Source organism: Protopterus annectens, chromosome 5.part0, assembly GCF_019279795.1.
Source record: "Protopterus annectens isolate FY-2018-M chromosome 5.part0, PAN1.0, whole genome shotgun sequence".
In the NCBI taxonomy this organism is placed as follows: Eukaryota; Metazoa; Chordata; order Ceratodontiformes; family Protopteridae; genus Protopterus; species Protopterus annectens.
The window spans coordinates 96,354,496-96,369,785 of NC_056735.1; the positions used below are offsets into that span (position 1 = coordinate 96,354,496).

At 41.6% G+C, this 15,290-nt stretch overlaps 1 protein-coding gene across 1 annotated transcript in view; it reads right to left on the reverse strand.

Moving 5' to 3' along the window:
- Positions 1–15,290, reverse strand: part of LOC122802503 (multidrug resistance-associated protein 1-like) — a 1,262,326-nt gene that overhangs the window by 602,846 nt on the left and 644,190 nt on the right. Inside the window, exon 11 of the mRNA XM_044072155.1 lies at positions 6,678–6,744. Within this exon, the coding sequence (XP_043928090.1) occupies positions 6,678–6,744 (67 nt within the window). The remainder of the gene's footprint in view (positions 1–6,677; positions 6,745–15,290) is intronic.

Below are 15,290 nucleotides of genomic sequence, written 5' to 3' on the forward strand. Positions count from 1 at the left end.
GCAGCAGAATCCGAGTACTGCCAGGGTGCATGTACAATGTCGTAACAGGTCTGACTGGACGACTGGACATATGACCTGGGGCTCCTCCTTTGAAGCAGAATCCGAGTACTGCCAGGATACATGTATAATGTGGTAACAGGTCTGACGAGACATATGACCTGGCCTCCTCCTCTACAGCAGAATCCGAGTACTGCCAGGGTACATTTACAATGTGGTAACAGGTCTGACTGGATGACTGGACATATGACCTGGGGCTCATCCTCTGCAGCAGAATCTGAGTACTGCCAGGGTGCATGTACAATGTGGTAACAGATCTGACTGGACATATGACCTGGGACTCCTCCTCATTCTTCTTTCCAAATAATTATTAAGGTACTTGAGGAAGGAAGGAAGGAATGGGGGGGGGGGTTATAGGCCAGTTCACAGTGGACATCACGATCCTTAAGGTTTGTACAAAAAAGGTGTTATGCAAAAGGCGCATTGCAGGGAGGAGAGGGTTCCTTATCTAAATCCATCTCAAAAATAACGGAGATGCAGGGAAAACACTCTTTATACTCCAGGCAAGGCATGCTTATACAAAGATTACATGAAGAGAGAGAAATGTACAACAGGCAGCCAACAAGCATCAGGCAACAGGGTACTAGTACTCAGGAACATGACTGCTGTTGGTGGTGCAAGGTCTTGAGAAGCTTGCAATGGACCAAGTACTGGCAACAGGGTACTAGTACTCAGGAACATGACTGCTGATGGTGGTGCAAGGTCCTGAGAAGCTTGCAATGGACCAAGTACTGGCATCAAACCATGTTTCCTAAAGTTGTGCTCCTGCACCTGTGAGGGCATATTCTACTGCAATTCACCTGTAGCGGGACATCCCACTGGACCACCTTTGTTGATTCCTACTGGATCCAAGGGAAGGCCTGGAGAGGAGGCCTTGGTCACAAGTGCTACTACTGAACTATAGCCAGCTGATACAAGAGCTGCTCCTTAGGATTAGACCACTGCTCTGTCCCACCTATCTGGGACTGCATAGTCTTTATACCCTCAAGACATGCCCATTAAGGTGACTGAGGCAGAAGCACCATTCCTGAGCCATTTGGCATCCACTGACATGAAGCAAATATTCTAACATGTGCCCCTGTTAGTCAAGGGCAAGGATGTAACATACAGGGACTCAGTCACATGTAGAGGCTGACGGCTTCTCTCCCTTTGATGGTATTTGTTCCTAAGCGGCATGGGCCCTTCCAGTTATTTCCTAACAATAACTTATCCCTCCTATGCCTACAGGGGGTCAGTTGAATGGGCTGCACTTATATCAGTCAGTATAGGTTTTGGCTTGTACTTTGATGACTACACAAATACTTACAACACTTCTATATTTGGGCATCAAGCACAGGAATTTTTACATGACTTACATTAGGGTGAGGATCTAAACTGTACATAAAGCTGAAAGGAATGGAAGGAGGTCAAAGGTTATGCACACTGTTGCAATAATGTATGTTATGTAGCAGTGTTCACAGCCATTTCTGGGTAAAATCTGCAAAATTGAGCTGGAAACTAGAAAAATCCAACTGTGGACCCACTGAGACTGGTCCTTGGCACATCGTACCAGTGGAAGCTGATAACATGAAGGGTTAACAGCAGTTAGCCTATTACTATTTTTTTGTTTTTGTGTGTGTATATGTCTTTCTGTCTCTGAGAATGATCACCATCAGTCAGGCTGTTACTGGTGCAGCTGTATATGATGTAATATGATGTAATATGTAATATGATGTAATTGGAAAGGGTACTTTGAGGGGTTGATGAATGAAGAGAATTAGAGGGAGAGAAGGCTGGATGATGTGCGGATAGTGAATCATGAAGTGCAGTGGATTAGCAAGGAGGAAGTAAGGAAAGCTATGAAGAGGATGAAGAACGGAAAGGCTGCTGGTCCAGATGACATACCTGTGGAAGCATGGAGGTGTTTAGGTGAAATAGCAGTGGAGTTTTTAACTAGATTGTTTAATGAAATCTTGGAAAGCGAGGGGATGCCTGAGGAATGCAGAAGAAGTGTTTTGGTACCGATTTTTAAGAATTAGGGTGATGTGCAGAGCTGTAGTAACTACAGAGGAATTAAACTGACCAGTCACAGCATGAAGTTATGGGAAAGAGTAGTGGAAGCTAGGTTAAGAAGGGAGGTGATGATTAGTGATCAGCAGTATGGTTTCATGCCAGGAAAGAGCACTACAGATGTGATGTTTGCTCTGACAGTGTTGATGGAGAAGTACAGAGAAGGTCAGAAGGATTTGCATTGTGTCTTTGTGGATTTAGAGAAAGTATATGACAGAGTGCCCAGAGAAGAGTTGTGGTATTGTATGAGGAAGTCGGGAGTGTCAGAGAAGTATTTAGGAGTGGTACAGGATATGTATGAGGCTAGTGCGACAGCGGTGAGGTCTGAGGTGGGAGTGACAGATGCGTTTAAGGTGGAGGTGGGATTACATCAAGGATCAGCTCTGAGCCCTTTCTTATTTGCAATGGTGATGGACAGGTTGACAGACGAGATCAGACAGGAGTCCCTATGGACTATCATGTTTGCAGATGACATTGTGATCTGTAGTGAGAGTAGGGAACAGGTGGAGGAGACCCTGGACAGGTAGAGATAGGCTCTAGAGAGAAGAGGAATGAAGGTCAGCAGGACTAAGATAGAATATATGTGTGTGAATGAGAGGGAGGATAGATGAATGGTGAGGATGCAGGGAGTAGAGGTGGTGAAGGTGGATAAGTTTAAGTACTTGGTATCAACAGTTCAGAGTAATGGTGAGTGTGGAAGAGAGGTGAAGAAGAGAGTACAGGCAGGATGGAGTGGGAGAAGAAGAGTGTCAGGAGTGATTTGTGACAGATGAGTACCAGTAAGAGTGAAAGCGAAGGTCTACAACAGGGTAGTGAGACCAGCTATGTTATATAGGTTGGAAACAGTGGCACTGACAAAAAGGCAGGAGTCAGAGTTTGACGTGGCAGAGTTGAAGATGTTAAGATTTGCACTGGGTGTGACGAGGATGGACAGGATTAGGAATAAGTATATTAGAGGGTCAGCCCAGGTTGGAAGGCTTGGAGACAAAACCAGAGCGGCAAGATTATGTTGGTTTGGACATGTGCTGAGGAGGGATGCTGAGTATATTGGGAAAAAGATGCTAAGGATGAAGCTGCCAGGTAACAGGAAAAGAGGAAGGCCTAAGATAAGGTTTATGGATGTGGTGAGAGAGGACATGCAGGTGGTTGGTTTGACAGAGCAAGATGCAGAGGACAGGAAGAAATGGAAAAAGTTGATCTGCTGTGGTGACCCCTAACGGGAGCAGCCGAAAGAAGAATAAGAAGATGTAATATGATGTAATAATGGATCTGTGTTATCAACTCCCTGAAAATTCATCTTACTTATAAAAACCTCACTGGGCAAATAATCATAGTGAACATGAAAAGTAGCAATAGTCAAGTAACAGTTACCTAGCTTTAAATCACAAATTTGTACTTTATCTGTACAATATCAATCTCGTTTGTTACACCTTGCAATTTGCTGTTCTAAGAAAGCAAGAGTATTAAGAAGTTGTTACACCAAAAATTCAAAAATGTGTGAACAGTGTCAGTGGCTCAACAGTTAGTGCCCTTGTCTCTGATGTTGAGAAGATGGGAAGGCTCAAGGTTCTAGCCCCACCCAAACTGCCTGCATTCATATTTCAGTACTGGCAGTGTAGTGCAGTATAAGCAGTGCTATACGTCGGGATGCCCTCCTTCAGGTACGACGTTTAGCTAAGCCCACCTACCAGAGCTGATGGTACCACAGGTAGATGCTATACACTGGGGTGTGCCCCTTCAGCTACAACATTTAGGATATTTTCCATAAGACTGGTAGTTAATACAGATGTTACTATAAAATGCTTGTGTCCTCTAGACAAAAGATTGACAAGATAAAATGGGATGGAAATATAATACTTGGCAAAAGCAAGAAAGAGGTGATAATAAGATGTTTTCTGAAGTATTAAAGGGTACAGAGGTGTAAAACTAGAAGGGGGTAACTTAAAGGGAAAAGAAAGGTTTGAGATGTGGTCACGCATGATGTATAAGAGAAAGTTAGTGGTACAACTGAGAGAAGTGAGACGTTAAAGTATGGACACAAAAATGAATGAATGCAAGATACGGGGTGGGGAAAGGTGAGATGAAGTTTTGGGGGAGACAGTATACTTTTACTAAGAACATACAGGCTTCAGAAATTAGTAAGTGAAGGGACAGTGTAGATTGGATTTTCAAGGTATAGAGTATGAACAGTGCCAGGTGTTGTTTACGTTGTTTCAGTAGCATTTTAAAGCTTTTATTATTAACTTGCTCAATATATCATGTTATCAGCTTCCACTGGTAAGAAGTACCACTTTAGCTGAAGTGGGATGCAGTTTCACAGTTTTGCGACATGACAGATATAGCATAAGTTGCCAGTAGAGTTATCTGATTTTGTTTTAGCTAGGACAGATTTGTTGTTATAGCATGCAGCTCTATCACTGAAGTATGCTTTTTCATGTTTGTATCTAAAGATGTGGGCTGTAGTTAGTTGTGTGTACGTTAGGTAGTCAGGGCTATAGTTAGTTGTGTATACGTTAGGTAGTCAAGAAGTTCTAGCCAATTAAGGTCTCTTACAGCTATGCCATGATAAATATTTTGTAAGGTGTTTTATGCAAATGTTACTTTTCTGTAGCATGCATCAAGTTTTGTTTTGAGGGTGACACTAAGGAAAATAGGGGATGCATACAGAAGGGATGGGAGTAGGTATGTTGTTAAGACAGATGTTCTTGTAGTGTCTGTAAGATATTGCCTAGCCCTAAAGAAGTAGGGTTACCACCTGTCCAACTTTGCGAGGGACAGTCCCTCTTTGGCAGTTGTGTCCTGCAAAAAAATTGAAAAAATGGCGAATGTCCTGAGATTTTAGGACAAAAAATTACCTATATTTTCTTTAGTAGTTGCATAAAACAATTATGTTGTATCTGAAACAGCTAAATGTTATAAGAAACAGAATAAGCAACTATAATGCTACAAGAATAAGCTTTTATTTAGGCAAAAAAGTGAAGTTCTTTCCTTTGTACTGGCTGTGGGTATGTTTTGCCCTGCAAAATCTGATGTTTCTGCAAAAAATGTCCCACTTTGGGCAACTGAAAAGGTGGCAACCCTATAAAGAAGGACCTACTTTCATTTGTGTTTTCTGATGACCCGGAGAAGGTGCTGGTCATGTTTGAAATAATCATCTATCCAGACACACAGCACTTTAGTGGGTGCAACAGTTTTCAACTTTTTGTGTAAGCAGCTGAAGGAATGTGGAATGTGTGGTTACATACAAAAAGCATTAATTTCATTTTCTTTGGGTTTACGAGCAGGTCTGACGCACGTAGGTAGGTTTCTGCAGATAAGAACTCGAGTGACTTCCTGGAGGATTGTTCATGTTGGAGCAGAGAAGTGTTGTATCATCTGCATATTGAACCAGGGCTGCATGTTTGGTGATGATATGGAGTTTGTTACTAAAAATGTTAAATAAGAGAGGGCCTAGAATTGACTCTTGAGGGACTTAAACTGTGATCGGTAGGAAAGCAGAGAAAGCTTGTTGTCATTTTACAGACTGTTTGACAGATACCTGTGAAACCAGGTAAGTGATGACTGATTTAGACAAAGGTAAACGAGTTTCATAAGAAGGTTTTAATGTGAATCAGTACTGAAAGCTTTGGACTGATCAAGGAAAAGAGCTGAGACCAGGTTACATTTATTTCTATTTTGATTAACGGCATTCGTGAAGCTAAGGAGGGCAGTTCTCATATCGTAGTTGAGATAAAAACTGAGCTTTCTTACAGAGAGCAGATTGTCAATAAGGTATTTCAGAAGATGGGAGTCCATACATTTTTCCAGAATTTTTGATAAAGGTGGTAATACAGCATTGTGTCTGTAATCTGACAGGTCAGTTGAGATGCCATCTTTATATAGAGCTATTATGAATAACTTCTTCCATATGGTAGAAACGTGGCTTTACGTTATGGATCGGTTAATTATGATAAGGACAGTTAAAGCATCAATTGCACTTTTTAAGTATTCTCTTAGGAGACTCTCAGCAGCTGATGTTGTTGGTTTGAGGTTGTGTAGATATTTTGTAAAACAGACAGCTGGTACAGGTTGAAAAGTGAATAGAACTGCACTGTTGTTTCATGGAGAAGGAATGCGGGGGAGGAACAGTTGTGTTTGGTAAGCGAGAGAGCAGCATTTATAAAATGGGAGTTAAACTAGGTTCCTATGTGATCTGAATGATTTTTAGGTGGTGGGGAGGGAGGGTAACTTTATGGAGCTTTTCTGCCTAGGCCTCAGCTGAAAATGAGGTTTATCCCAGTCTCAGTAAAAAAAAAAAAAAAAAAAAAAAAAAAACACAGAAAATAAATAACTATAATAAATTAACCAACACTTTCAAGAGATAATGACACACAATAACATGCTCTACGTAAAAGGACTAAAACTTAATTGACATGAAATGAAAGTTATTAATTCAAACATATAATCAGGAATGACCTTGACCTGAAGACTTTTAATAAAATGCAATGGAAGGTAAGTGGGAGTCTGTGTCACCAGTACAATCCAAAGATAGACAATGCACATTAATCCGTTTAGCAATATACTTCACTTACTGTTTAAGTATCGGTGGCTCCACATTATCCCAGCAAAAGGAAGCATTTGTAAATCCTACAGCATGACCTGTGGAAAGAAAATCAACCAGTCAAGACCAGTGCAACCCATCATATTCTAAAACAAAAGGAAAACAAAACTCATAATTTGCATTTCTGAATTCCCAGCTATAATTTCGGAGATTCCCATTTTCCTGTTCAGTTATGATGGATCTGCAGACTGTACTGGAGTGCAGTATATACATGCATCTGTGTACACATCCAAGGGGCTTCATCCCATCATGTGAATTTTAGGAAGCTGCTTCACTTCTCTGCATTGTTTTGCTCTGTCCAGCTGTACACATCTGTACACATCTGTACACATCTGTAGTGGTTAGGAAATCTTTTTCTTCTCTACAAGCTGTCATGCCGACTGACAGTGTGCACGAGCACTTTCTACAAAACTTTGACCTGCTTGTAATAATCTCCATCTGCCAATGAGCACAACTGCACACCTGGAATTTGACATCTTTACACTGTTTGATTGTATATACTTTTCCAATGTCCAGGAAATATTTGATTTCTCTGTTACATTACCATAATGTTGGACTGCACATGCATCTGCATTGTGTAGAAAACAATTTCACTTTTCCCTATGTTTTTATGCTGATTAGTGTCCACATCTACAAAAAGTAGGAAACAGATTTCTCTGTAAAGTTTATGTGCCATCTGTGCACATTTGCAGTGGACAGGAAGGGGGTTGACTACACATGCTGTCTCCTCATACCTCCAGTGGCCAGCAAAATCAAATTTCTTTAGTTTTTTTTTTTTTTTTTGGTTGCTAACTGCACATCTCTGCAGTAGCTGGGAAATCATCTGACTTCTATGAAATTTGTGTGTTCATTGACAGTGTTTCTTCCGCTCCTCTCCTTACCCTGAAGTGCGATCAACCGGGGACACACATTTTAGAAGCAACTGTATATATAAAAAAAATTGCTGTCTGTATGTCAATGGGGCAATGTATTAAATTATTCCTACTGCTACACTGTAATATTACTTTCTTCAACTCTTCTTACAACACAGTAATATTTAAACGCCTTCTATGCGACTAGTGGCCACTACCATTTATAAAATGGGCAAGGAGAACTGATTACACAGATTACTACCCGCTGTGCATCAAACATGATTCATGCTCAGGAGAAACTAGTGCAACCACTTAGACTTCTTATTCGGTCACATATCATCTTCTCTCAAAACCTTCAAAATCTCTGACTTTCAAGATGGCTGCACGCTGGTCAGCAGCTTAATTATAGTTCTCCCAGTATGAAAAAAACAAACAGGAACTGAGAAATAAGGGCTAGTAATTCTACCAGATTTAGTAAAATTCAGTTACTGCCTAGTAAGTACACTGCCTGGATACCAGCAAATGAGAAACTTTGAGAACATGAAAGAAAATAAACTAGAAAAGGTGAAGAGAAAACATTGACTGGGAAGAATCCTGCAGCTGTTCAGCAAAAAAACAGTTCAAGCTCCAGCTTTAGTGCAAGACATGGCTTCCAGCAATTTAGAGGAAAAAATAAATCAAATTTGCACAGAGCTCATCAAAATAAATTAAACACTGAAGTAATATTATAAACTCAAATAACAAAAGGCTGGAAAAAATAGAAGCTTTAAGTACCCATTTAAATGAACTGATAAAACTGCAAAAATAACAGGTTGAAATAAAGAAAAGTCTGGTTGAGTATGGGGCTTCTCAAGAAGGGCTGCTTCAAAAATGGTAGAGATAGAGGACAGAGCACACAAGGAATACCTAAAATTTTCTACTGTACCAGAGAAACTGGAAGGAATAGATTGAATTAATTTAATGAAAGCAAATAAGCAACGAGACTGGTACTGCACAGCAGGATTTTGACTGAAAGGGCACATCGCTTGTATGCTGCAAACCTGGCCATGAGAAATCAGCCAAGACCTGTATTAGTAAAGATGCAACCATACCAACAGAAAGGGTTGATCCTGACAAAACTGCAGCAGAAGGGCAAAGTATTAAAATTGGAGCTGGAAAAGTCTATGTGGAAAATGATTATTTACTGTACATCAGCAAGATGAGGTGGAAATTTAGCCCAGCGATCAGGGAATGTTGAGAAACATGTGATATTTAAGCTGCCATATCCAATTGTCTTCAGAATAATTTTTCCTGGAGAATCAAAGTAATTTTTGATGCAAAACAAACTAAGGGGAAAATACAAAAGTTAGTCCAACAAAAAATGAGCCATCAAACAGAAGGGACTCTGCTTCTCATTCTTCTGACAATAAAGCTCATAAAAAGACTTTGCCAGTGAAACCTATTCCATTGTTCCAAAGGAAAATGCCTGAGAGAGAGAAAAAGGCACATGAATTGACTAGAAGAATTGAGAGTACCTTGGACTTGATCCAGTGCCTGGTGCTGGGAGATAGAGATGAACAGGAAGATGACCCAGCAACACTAAAATTAGAGAATACATGTGAGATTATAAAACAATCACATTTGTGAAATATGGCTTTACAAGAAAAAAAGTGTCTGAGAAAGACTGGACCTTTGTTGACTTTTGTTAAATTGTGACCGGAATGAAAAGCATATACCCCCACTTTTTGTCAGTAATGTTTAGAGTGATATTAAAGGAAATAAGTAACTGCAAGCAAAACAATTTTTGTTCTTATCTGTATTTGTATAAACATTTCATGATATAAACGGTATGTTCTATAGTAAAACAGATTTGTGTTGTAGGTAATTAGGGGAATCTAAAATGAGGGGGTGAGTGTGAGTCTTTTCAGTAATTGTATGTGATAAAGTTATTAAAGTAAAGAAGGATTTTTTTTTAGTTTTAAGAAATAAAGGCATTACAATGTAAACAGAGAAGAAAGGCTGGGCAAAAGCACATTTGTTAATATGCTGCACTCTTGGTTTATTGATGTTGGGGATGGGGTATAAAAGTCTTCAGATTATAATATATGTTGAGCTGATATGCTCTTTCTTACTTTTGTATAGGTGAATATCTGGATTAATGCCCTTGGCTTAATCTAAAAACAAGTGCTTTTCTGTAAGCAAGTAGGCCTGAAAAATAAGAAAACATGATGAATGGGATGAGAAATGTTGAGTCTCTTGCATATGCAATGTTTTTTTTTTTTTTTACTTAAGCAAACAAATGTTCAGTGATAGTTGAGAAGCCTGTAGCTGAGAGCAGTTGTATATTCTATTCTTATGTTTACATGGTGTGACAAACCAAAATGCTGCCAGCCCAGCTATCTGGAATTTTGTAAATAACCATATGTCATTTGTGAATGTTAATATGATCCATAGGCTTATCTTTCAAATGAACTATATGTTATGTGGATATTAAACTAATGGTGCAGAAGTATGTGGTCAACTGTATGCTATGTACTGAGATTCAAGAATGTAACTACAGTGTACCCTACTGGTAAAGAACAGAAATGTACATAAACTATGTTAATAGCAGAAGTTGGAACATACGGAGTTAACTTACAAAACCTCAGGAAAATAAGTTTAAAGTGTTTTACAAAGGGCTATAAAAAGTTAGTTTCAGTACAGCAAGCAGACACAATGTCTAAAGCTACACATTTTCCTATTGTCTGGAAACAAACACTTTTACATTTGAAACCTAGTCATTATTTCTAACTGTTTTAGGACTTCCAGTTCTAGGCAAATGTCTGAGAGATATGCACCTCTGACACAGAGGTGCTAAATTCTATGTTTCTGTAAGTCTGGGAACTGAAGGCAGGTGACAAAGAGTGAGTCTAGAGACTGAGAGATGAGTTGGGGAGGAAGGGAGACCTATACCTAGCAATCAGGGCATCACTGGACAGAAAAAAGACACCCAGTGCTGCTCATAGGTCTAAGGTGGTCAGCCCAGACTGCCCCAACAGAGTCCACCAGTAGCAGGGGATGTCACTAGTCCAGGTACATGTCCTGGACCATGGGTTAAATGTTTTAAATGCAACCAGTGGGGCCATGTAGCATACAGATGTCCATGGAGGCATGGTAGGAGCAAACGGTGGGAGAGCCAGTAAGTGGGAATGACGAATGCCAGCAGTAAGTTGTCTTTAGACAAGAAGGATACCAAACTACCACCCTGCAGATGTCCTGATAGGGAATGATTTTGATAATGCAGTACCGTGTATGCATGCAGTTACATGCAGTCAGGCTTGGAGACAAGCATGTGGGTCTGGTAGCCTGGGGGAGATCCAGATAGACCGCACACTTACAGCAAGGACTGGTGAGGTGGTTACTTTATGGACAGTGCTACCCTGTAGCAGTGAGACTGATGGTGAGCCACAGCTGCCGGTGGGTACTAATGTTCCCTTAGACAGAGTGACTGCAAGGGCAGAGGTGAGAGGTAATACCCAGGCTGACAGCGAGGCACAGCTGTCAACAAACTTCCTCTGGAAGGGGAGCTAGGAAGGGTTACAAAGAGAGAAATGAGACAGGCTCAGCTCTCAGATCCTACATTAAAAGGCCTGAGGGAGGTAGCTAGTGAGGCACCTGATTCTCACGGGAAGGGGGAATCGGTATATTGGGACAAATGGTTACTATATAGAGAGTGGATCCCTGAGGGAAGGCTAGAGTGTGAGAGAATACAGCAGTTGGTAGTGCCCAGAGCCTACCATCTGGCACTTCTAGCCATAGCCCATGATATTCCTTTTGCAGGTCATATGGGCATAAAATGTATGAAGAGACGCATTATGCAGAACTTCTATTGGCCTGGGATTTCCAGGGATGTAACATGGTACTGCAGGACCTGTGAGCAGTGCCAAAAGGCAGGCAAGGCAGGAGATAAGGTAAAAGTTCCTCTGATGCCTTTGCCTGTGATTGAGGAGCCATTTCAGAGGGTAGCTATGGATATTATGGGACCTCTGAGTACCCTAAGTTCCACAGGTAAAATGTATATCCTAGTGGTAATAGATTAGCTACCAGATACCCTGAGGCAGTGGCTCTGTCTTCCATTGAGGCAGAAAAGGTGGCAAAAGCTTCTTTACAGATTTTCAGCAGGGTAGGTTTCCCAAACGAAATACTGACTGACAGAGGTGCCAATTTCATATCACACTTGCTGGCTTGTCTGTGGAACTACTGCGGGGTGAAGCACCTAAAGACCACCCCTACCATTCCCAGACTAATGGTCTTGTTGAGAGGTTAAACTCTACACTCATATTGATGCTATGGGCATTTGCAGACCAGTTAAGAGGGACTGGGACAAATATCTGCCCCATCTATTGTTTGCTTACAGAGAGGTGCCCCAGGAATCCACAGGTTTTTCACCCTTTGAGTTGTATGGGCATAGGGTGAGGGGACCTCTAGATTTAATTCGGGATGGGTGGGTGGGTGTGAATCCCACAAGGTTTCTGTTGTGGCATATGTCCTAAACCTCAGGACAAGGCTCAGGAATCTCATGGGTTTGGCCCAGGAGACCCTGGCAGAAGCCCAACAGCAGAAAAAGATGTGGTATGACAGGAATGCTTGAGCTAGAGTGTATGGTGTGGGGCAGCAGGTAATGGTTCTCATTTCTGTCAGACTCAACAAGCTGCAGGCAGCTTGGGAGGGAACCTACAAGGTGGTAAGGAAGGTCAGTGATGTTAACTACATGGTAGAACTGCTAGGCTGGAGGCAGGGGCACAAATTGTACCATGTTAACATGATGTAACCTTACCATGACAGGAAGGCCCTTGTGCTAAGTATTTGCAGAACAAGGCAGGAGGAGTCTGAGGGGGATCTATGGCTACAGGGAGCAGGCAGGAAAATCCCAAATTATTATGGTGGAGCCTAGGGTTGCAGGCATATGATGGGACAGTGCAATGCCAAGGCAGCTGGAATCTAAAGACAGGGAATGGGGTAAGTTATTCCCATATAGGCTCAACCCTTTCAAGCAACGTTTCTCAAGGGTCACTTGAAAAACTAGCTTGAGTTCTCATGGGGGGGGGGGGGAGTGACAAACCAAAATGCTGCCAGCCCAGCTATCTGGAATTTTGTAAATAATCATATGTCATTTGTGAATATGATCCATAGGCTTGACTTACAAATGTATGAGAACTATATGTTATGTGGCTATTAAACTACTGGTGCAGAAGTGTGTGTTGAACTGTATGTTATGTACTGAGCTTCAAGAATGTAACCACAGTATACCCTACTGAAACGAACAAAAATGTATATAAACTATATTAATAGCAGAAGTTGGAACATACAGAGTTAACTTGCAAAACGTCAGGAAAATAAGTTCAAAGTGTTTTACGATGGGCTATAAAAAAGTTAGTTTCAGTGCAGCAAGCAAACACAATGTCTAAAGCTAGAGGTTTTCCTATTGTCTGGAAACGCAAATAATTACTAGGTTTCAAATGCAAAAATATTTAACTGTTTTACAACTTCCAGTTCTAGGCAAACTTCTGAGAGATGTGTACTTTTGACACAGAGGTGCTAAATTCTAAGTTTCTGTTAGCCTGGGAACTGAAGACAGGTGACAAAGAGTGATGGCATCCCAGCTATCCCAGCAGGAATGTGTCTTATTAATTTAAGAGCCATCTCAGAGAGTGAGTCCGGACATTTTGTATTTGTCTTTGGATCTGACAACATTCTCTCATCAGCACTTGTCTTGCTAATAGTAAGTAACTAGATTACAGTGATTTCTCTTAGAGATAGGAATATAGTAAGATTAGTTTAGATGTTTTCTCTATTTATTTGAGACTATTCTGCAATGTTGTTTTAAAATATTTCCAGTGATTCTGAACTCTGTAGTCACTGTGTTGAGTTATTGAGTATTGTCTTGTTCTTTTATTATTTATTATTAAATATATTTACACCTTTTAATTGTGGCTGGTTTATTTAGAGATACTTAAGCTCTTAGAGTACTTGTATATGTATTTGGTGACACTCCAATAGCCTTGCTTTTGGTCACACTTACCATTTGGATTATTAATAACATTACACAGTAGGGGCAGCCATGGTGGTGCAGCGGTTAGCGTTGTCGCCACGCAGCAAGAGGTTCTTCTGTTCAATCCTCAGACAGGGTGCCTTGTCCTCCCTGTGGTCCCGTGGGTTTCCTCCAGGTGCTCCAGTTTCCTCCCACATCCCAAAGACATGCTGTAGGGGGACTGGATACTCTAAATTGGCCCTAGGCGCGAATGCGTGCATTTGTGTGCCTTCCGTGGAAGGTTGGGTGCCGGGCTGGCAACTCAACACCGTAAAACTCCGCTGCCTATCATAAGAGGACAGGTGATCCACTGTGGCGACCCCTAACCGGGAAAAGCCTGAAGAAGAAGAAGTAACATTACACAGTAGAATCGGTCACCCTTGGGGAAGGGCCTTAAAGTAGCTGATAAGGGGTTCTGGTGGCAGTGCTAACTACCTTATGGTCTGGGCAGACGGGGCATAGCTAGTAAACCTGTGTCAGCCTTTCCCAGGTATGTGCTTGTGTATAAATCAAATGTCAAAGTGTGTGTGTGTGTGTGTGTGTGTGTGTGTGTGTGTGTGTGTGTGTGTGTGTGTGTGTGTGTGTGTGCTACATGGGCAGGGATATGAAGCATTGGTTGGACAGAGGCAGTGCTGGGAGGACTCAACCTTGGCTAAGGACTCAACTCTATAACTGTGCCAGTGAGGAGTCTTACTGGGGATCAGGAGAAACCAACCCCGGACTAACTCTGTGTGCTCTTAAGGGAAATTGTACTTTACTGTGTGTGTACTTGTCATCCTCCCAATGTGTACGTCCCTCACTGGTGCTAGTGGTGAGGATTGAGGCTCCTTGATTACTGTACAAGTGCAGGGGCAGCACTCATATAGTTTCATAGTTTCATAGTATAGTACTAGGCTATCTGCCCTGGGGCATTTGTAAGCCTAGCCATAGTGATGTGGCTTTTGCCACCCCATGAAATTGTACAAAAATGTACAGAATAAATCTAGAATATTGTGCCTCTGTCTAGTAGTGACACAGTGAAGGTCCCCTTATATAACAGAATTAGTTTACTGTGCCCCTGTCTAGCAGTGACACAGATGTGACCCCTGGGGTAAACTTACGATCTCCCATCCACTCATCAAGATTTCTCTTGAAGAGAGTCAGTGAGGGGCTCTGCCTAATACGAACTGGGATCCTGTTCCAAAGCATGGGAAGCCTCTGGGTTATGAATCTATCCCTCCAGCATGTCCTATTCATACTTGTGCCAAGGTTTAAGTCTTTAGCTCTCGTGGTCCTGATGGATTTGGATTTTTTGAGGTGGAGCATGTCCATCAGATCCTGATTGGACATGGCCTTGTACGTTAGGCAGAGATCACCTCTGAGCAGGCGGTATGCTACTGAATAGAGCTGAAGTTTCTTTAGTCTGGCAGAATAAGACATATGTTGGAGACCCTTGATCCTTTTGGTGAGGTACTTTTGTGGTCTCTCCAGCTGTTGCAAGTGCCGGGTGAGGTACATACCAAATGGGGCATTGTACTCAATCATGGGTCTGATGAGGGAGGAATATAGGGATATAATGACATCCTTGGATCTGGATGTGAAACCCTTCATGATGAGGTGTGCAAGGTAGAATGTTTTTCTAACCACTTTGGCAACGTGGGTGTCAAATGAGAGGTCGCTGTCTACTTGGGTCCCTAGGTCTCTG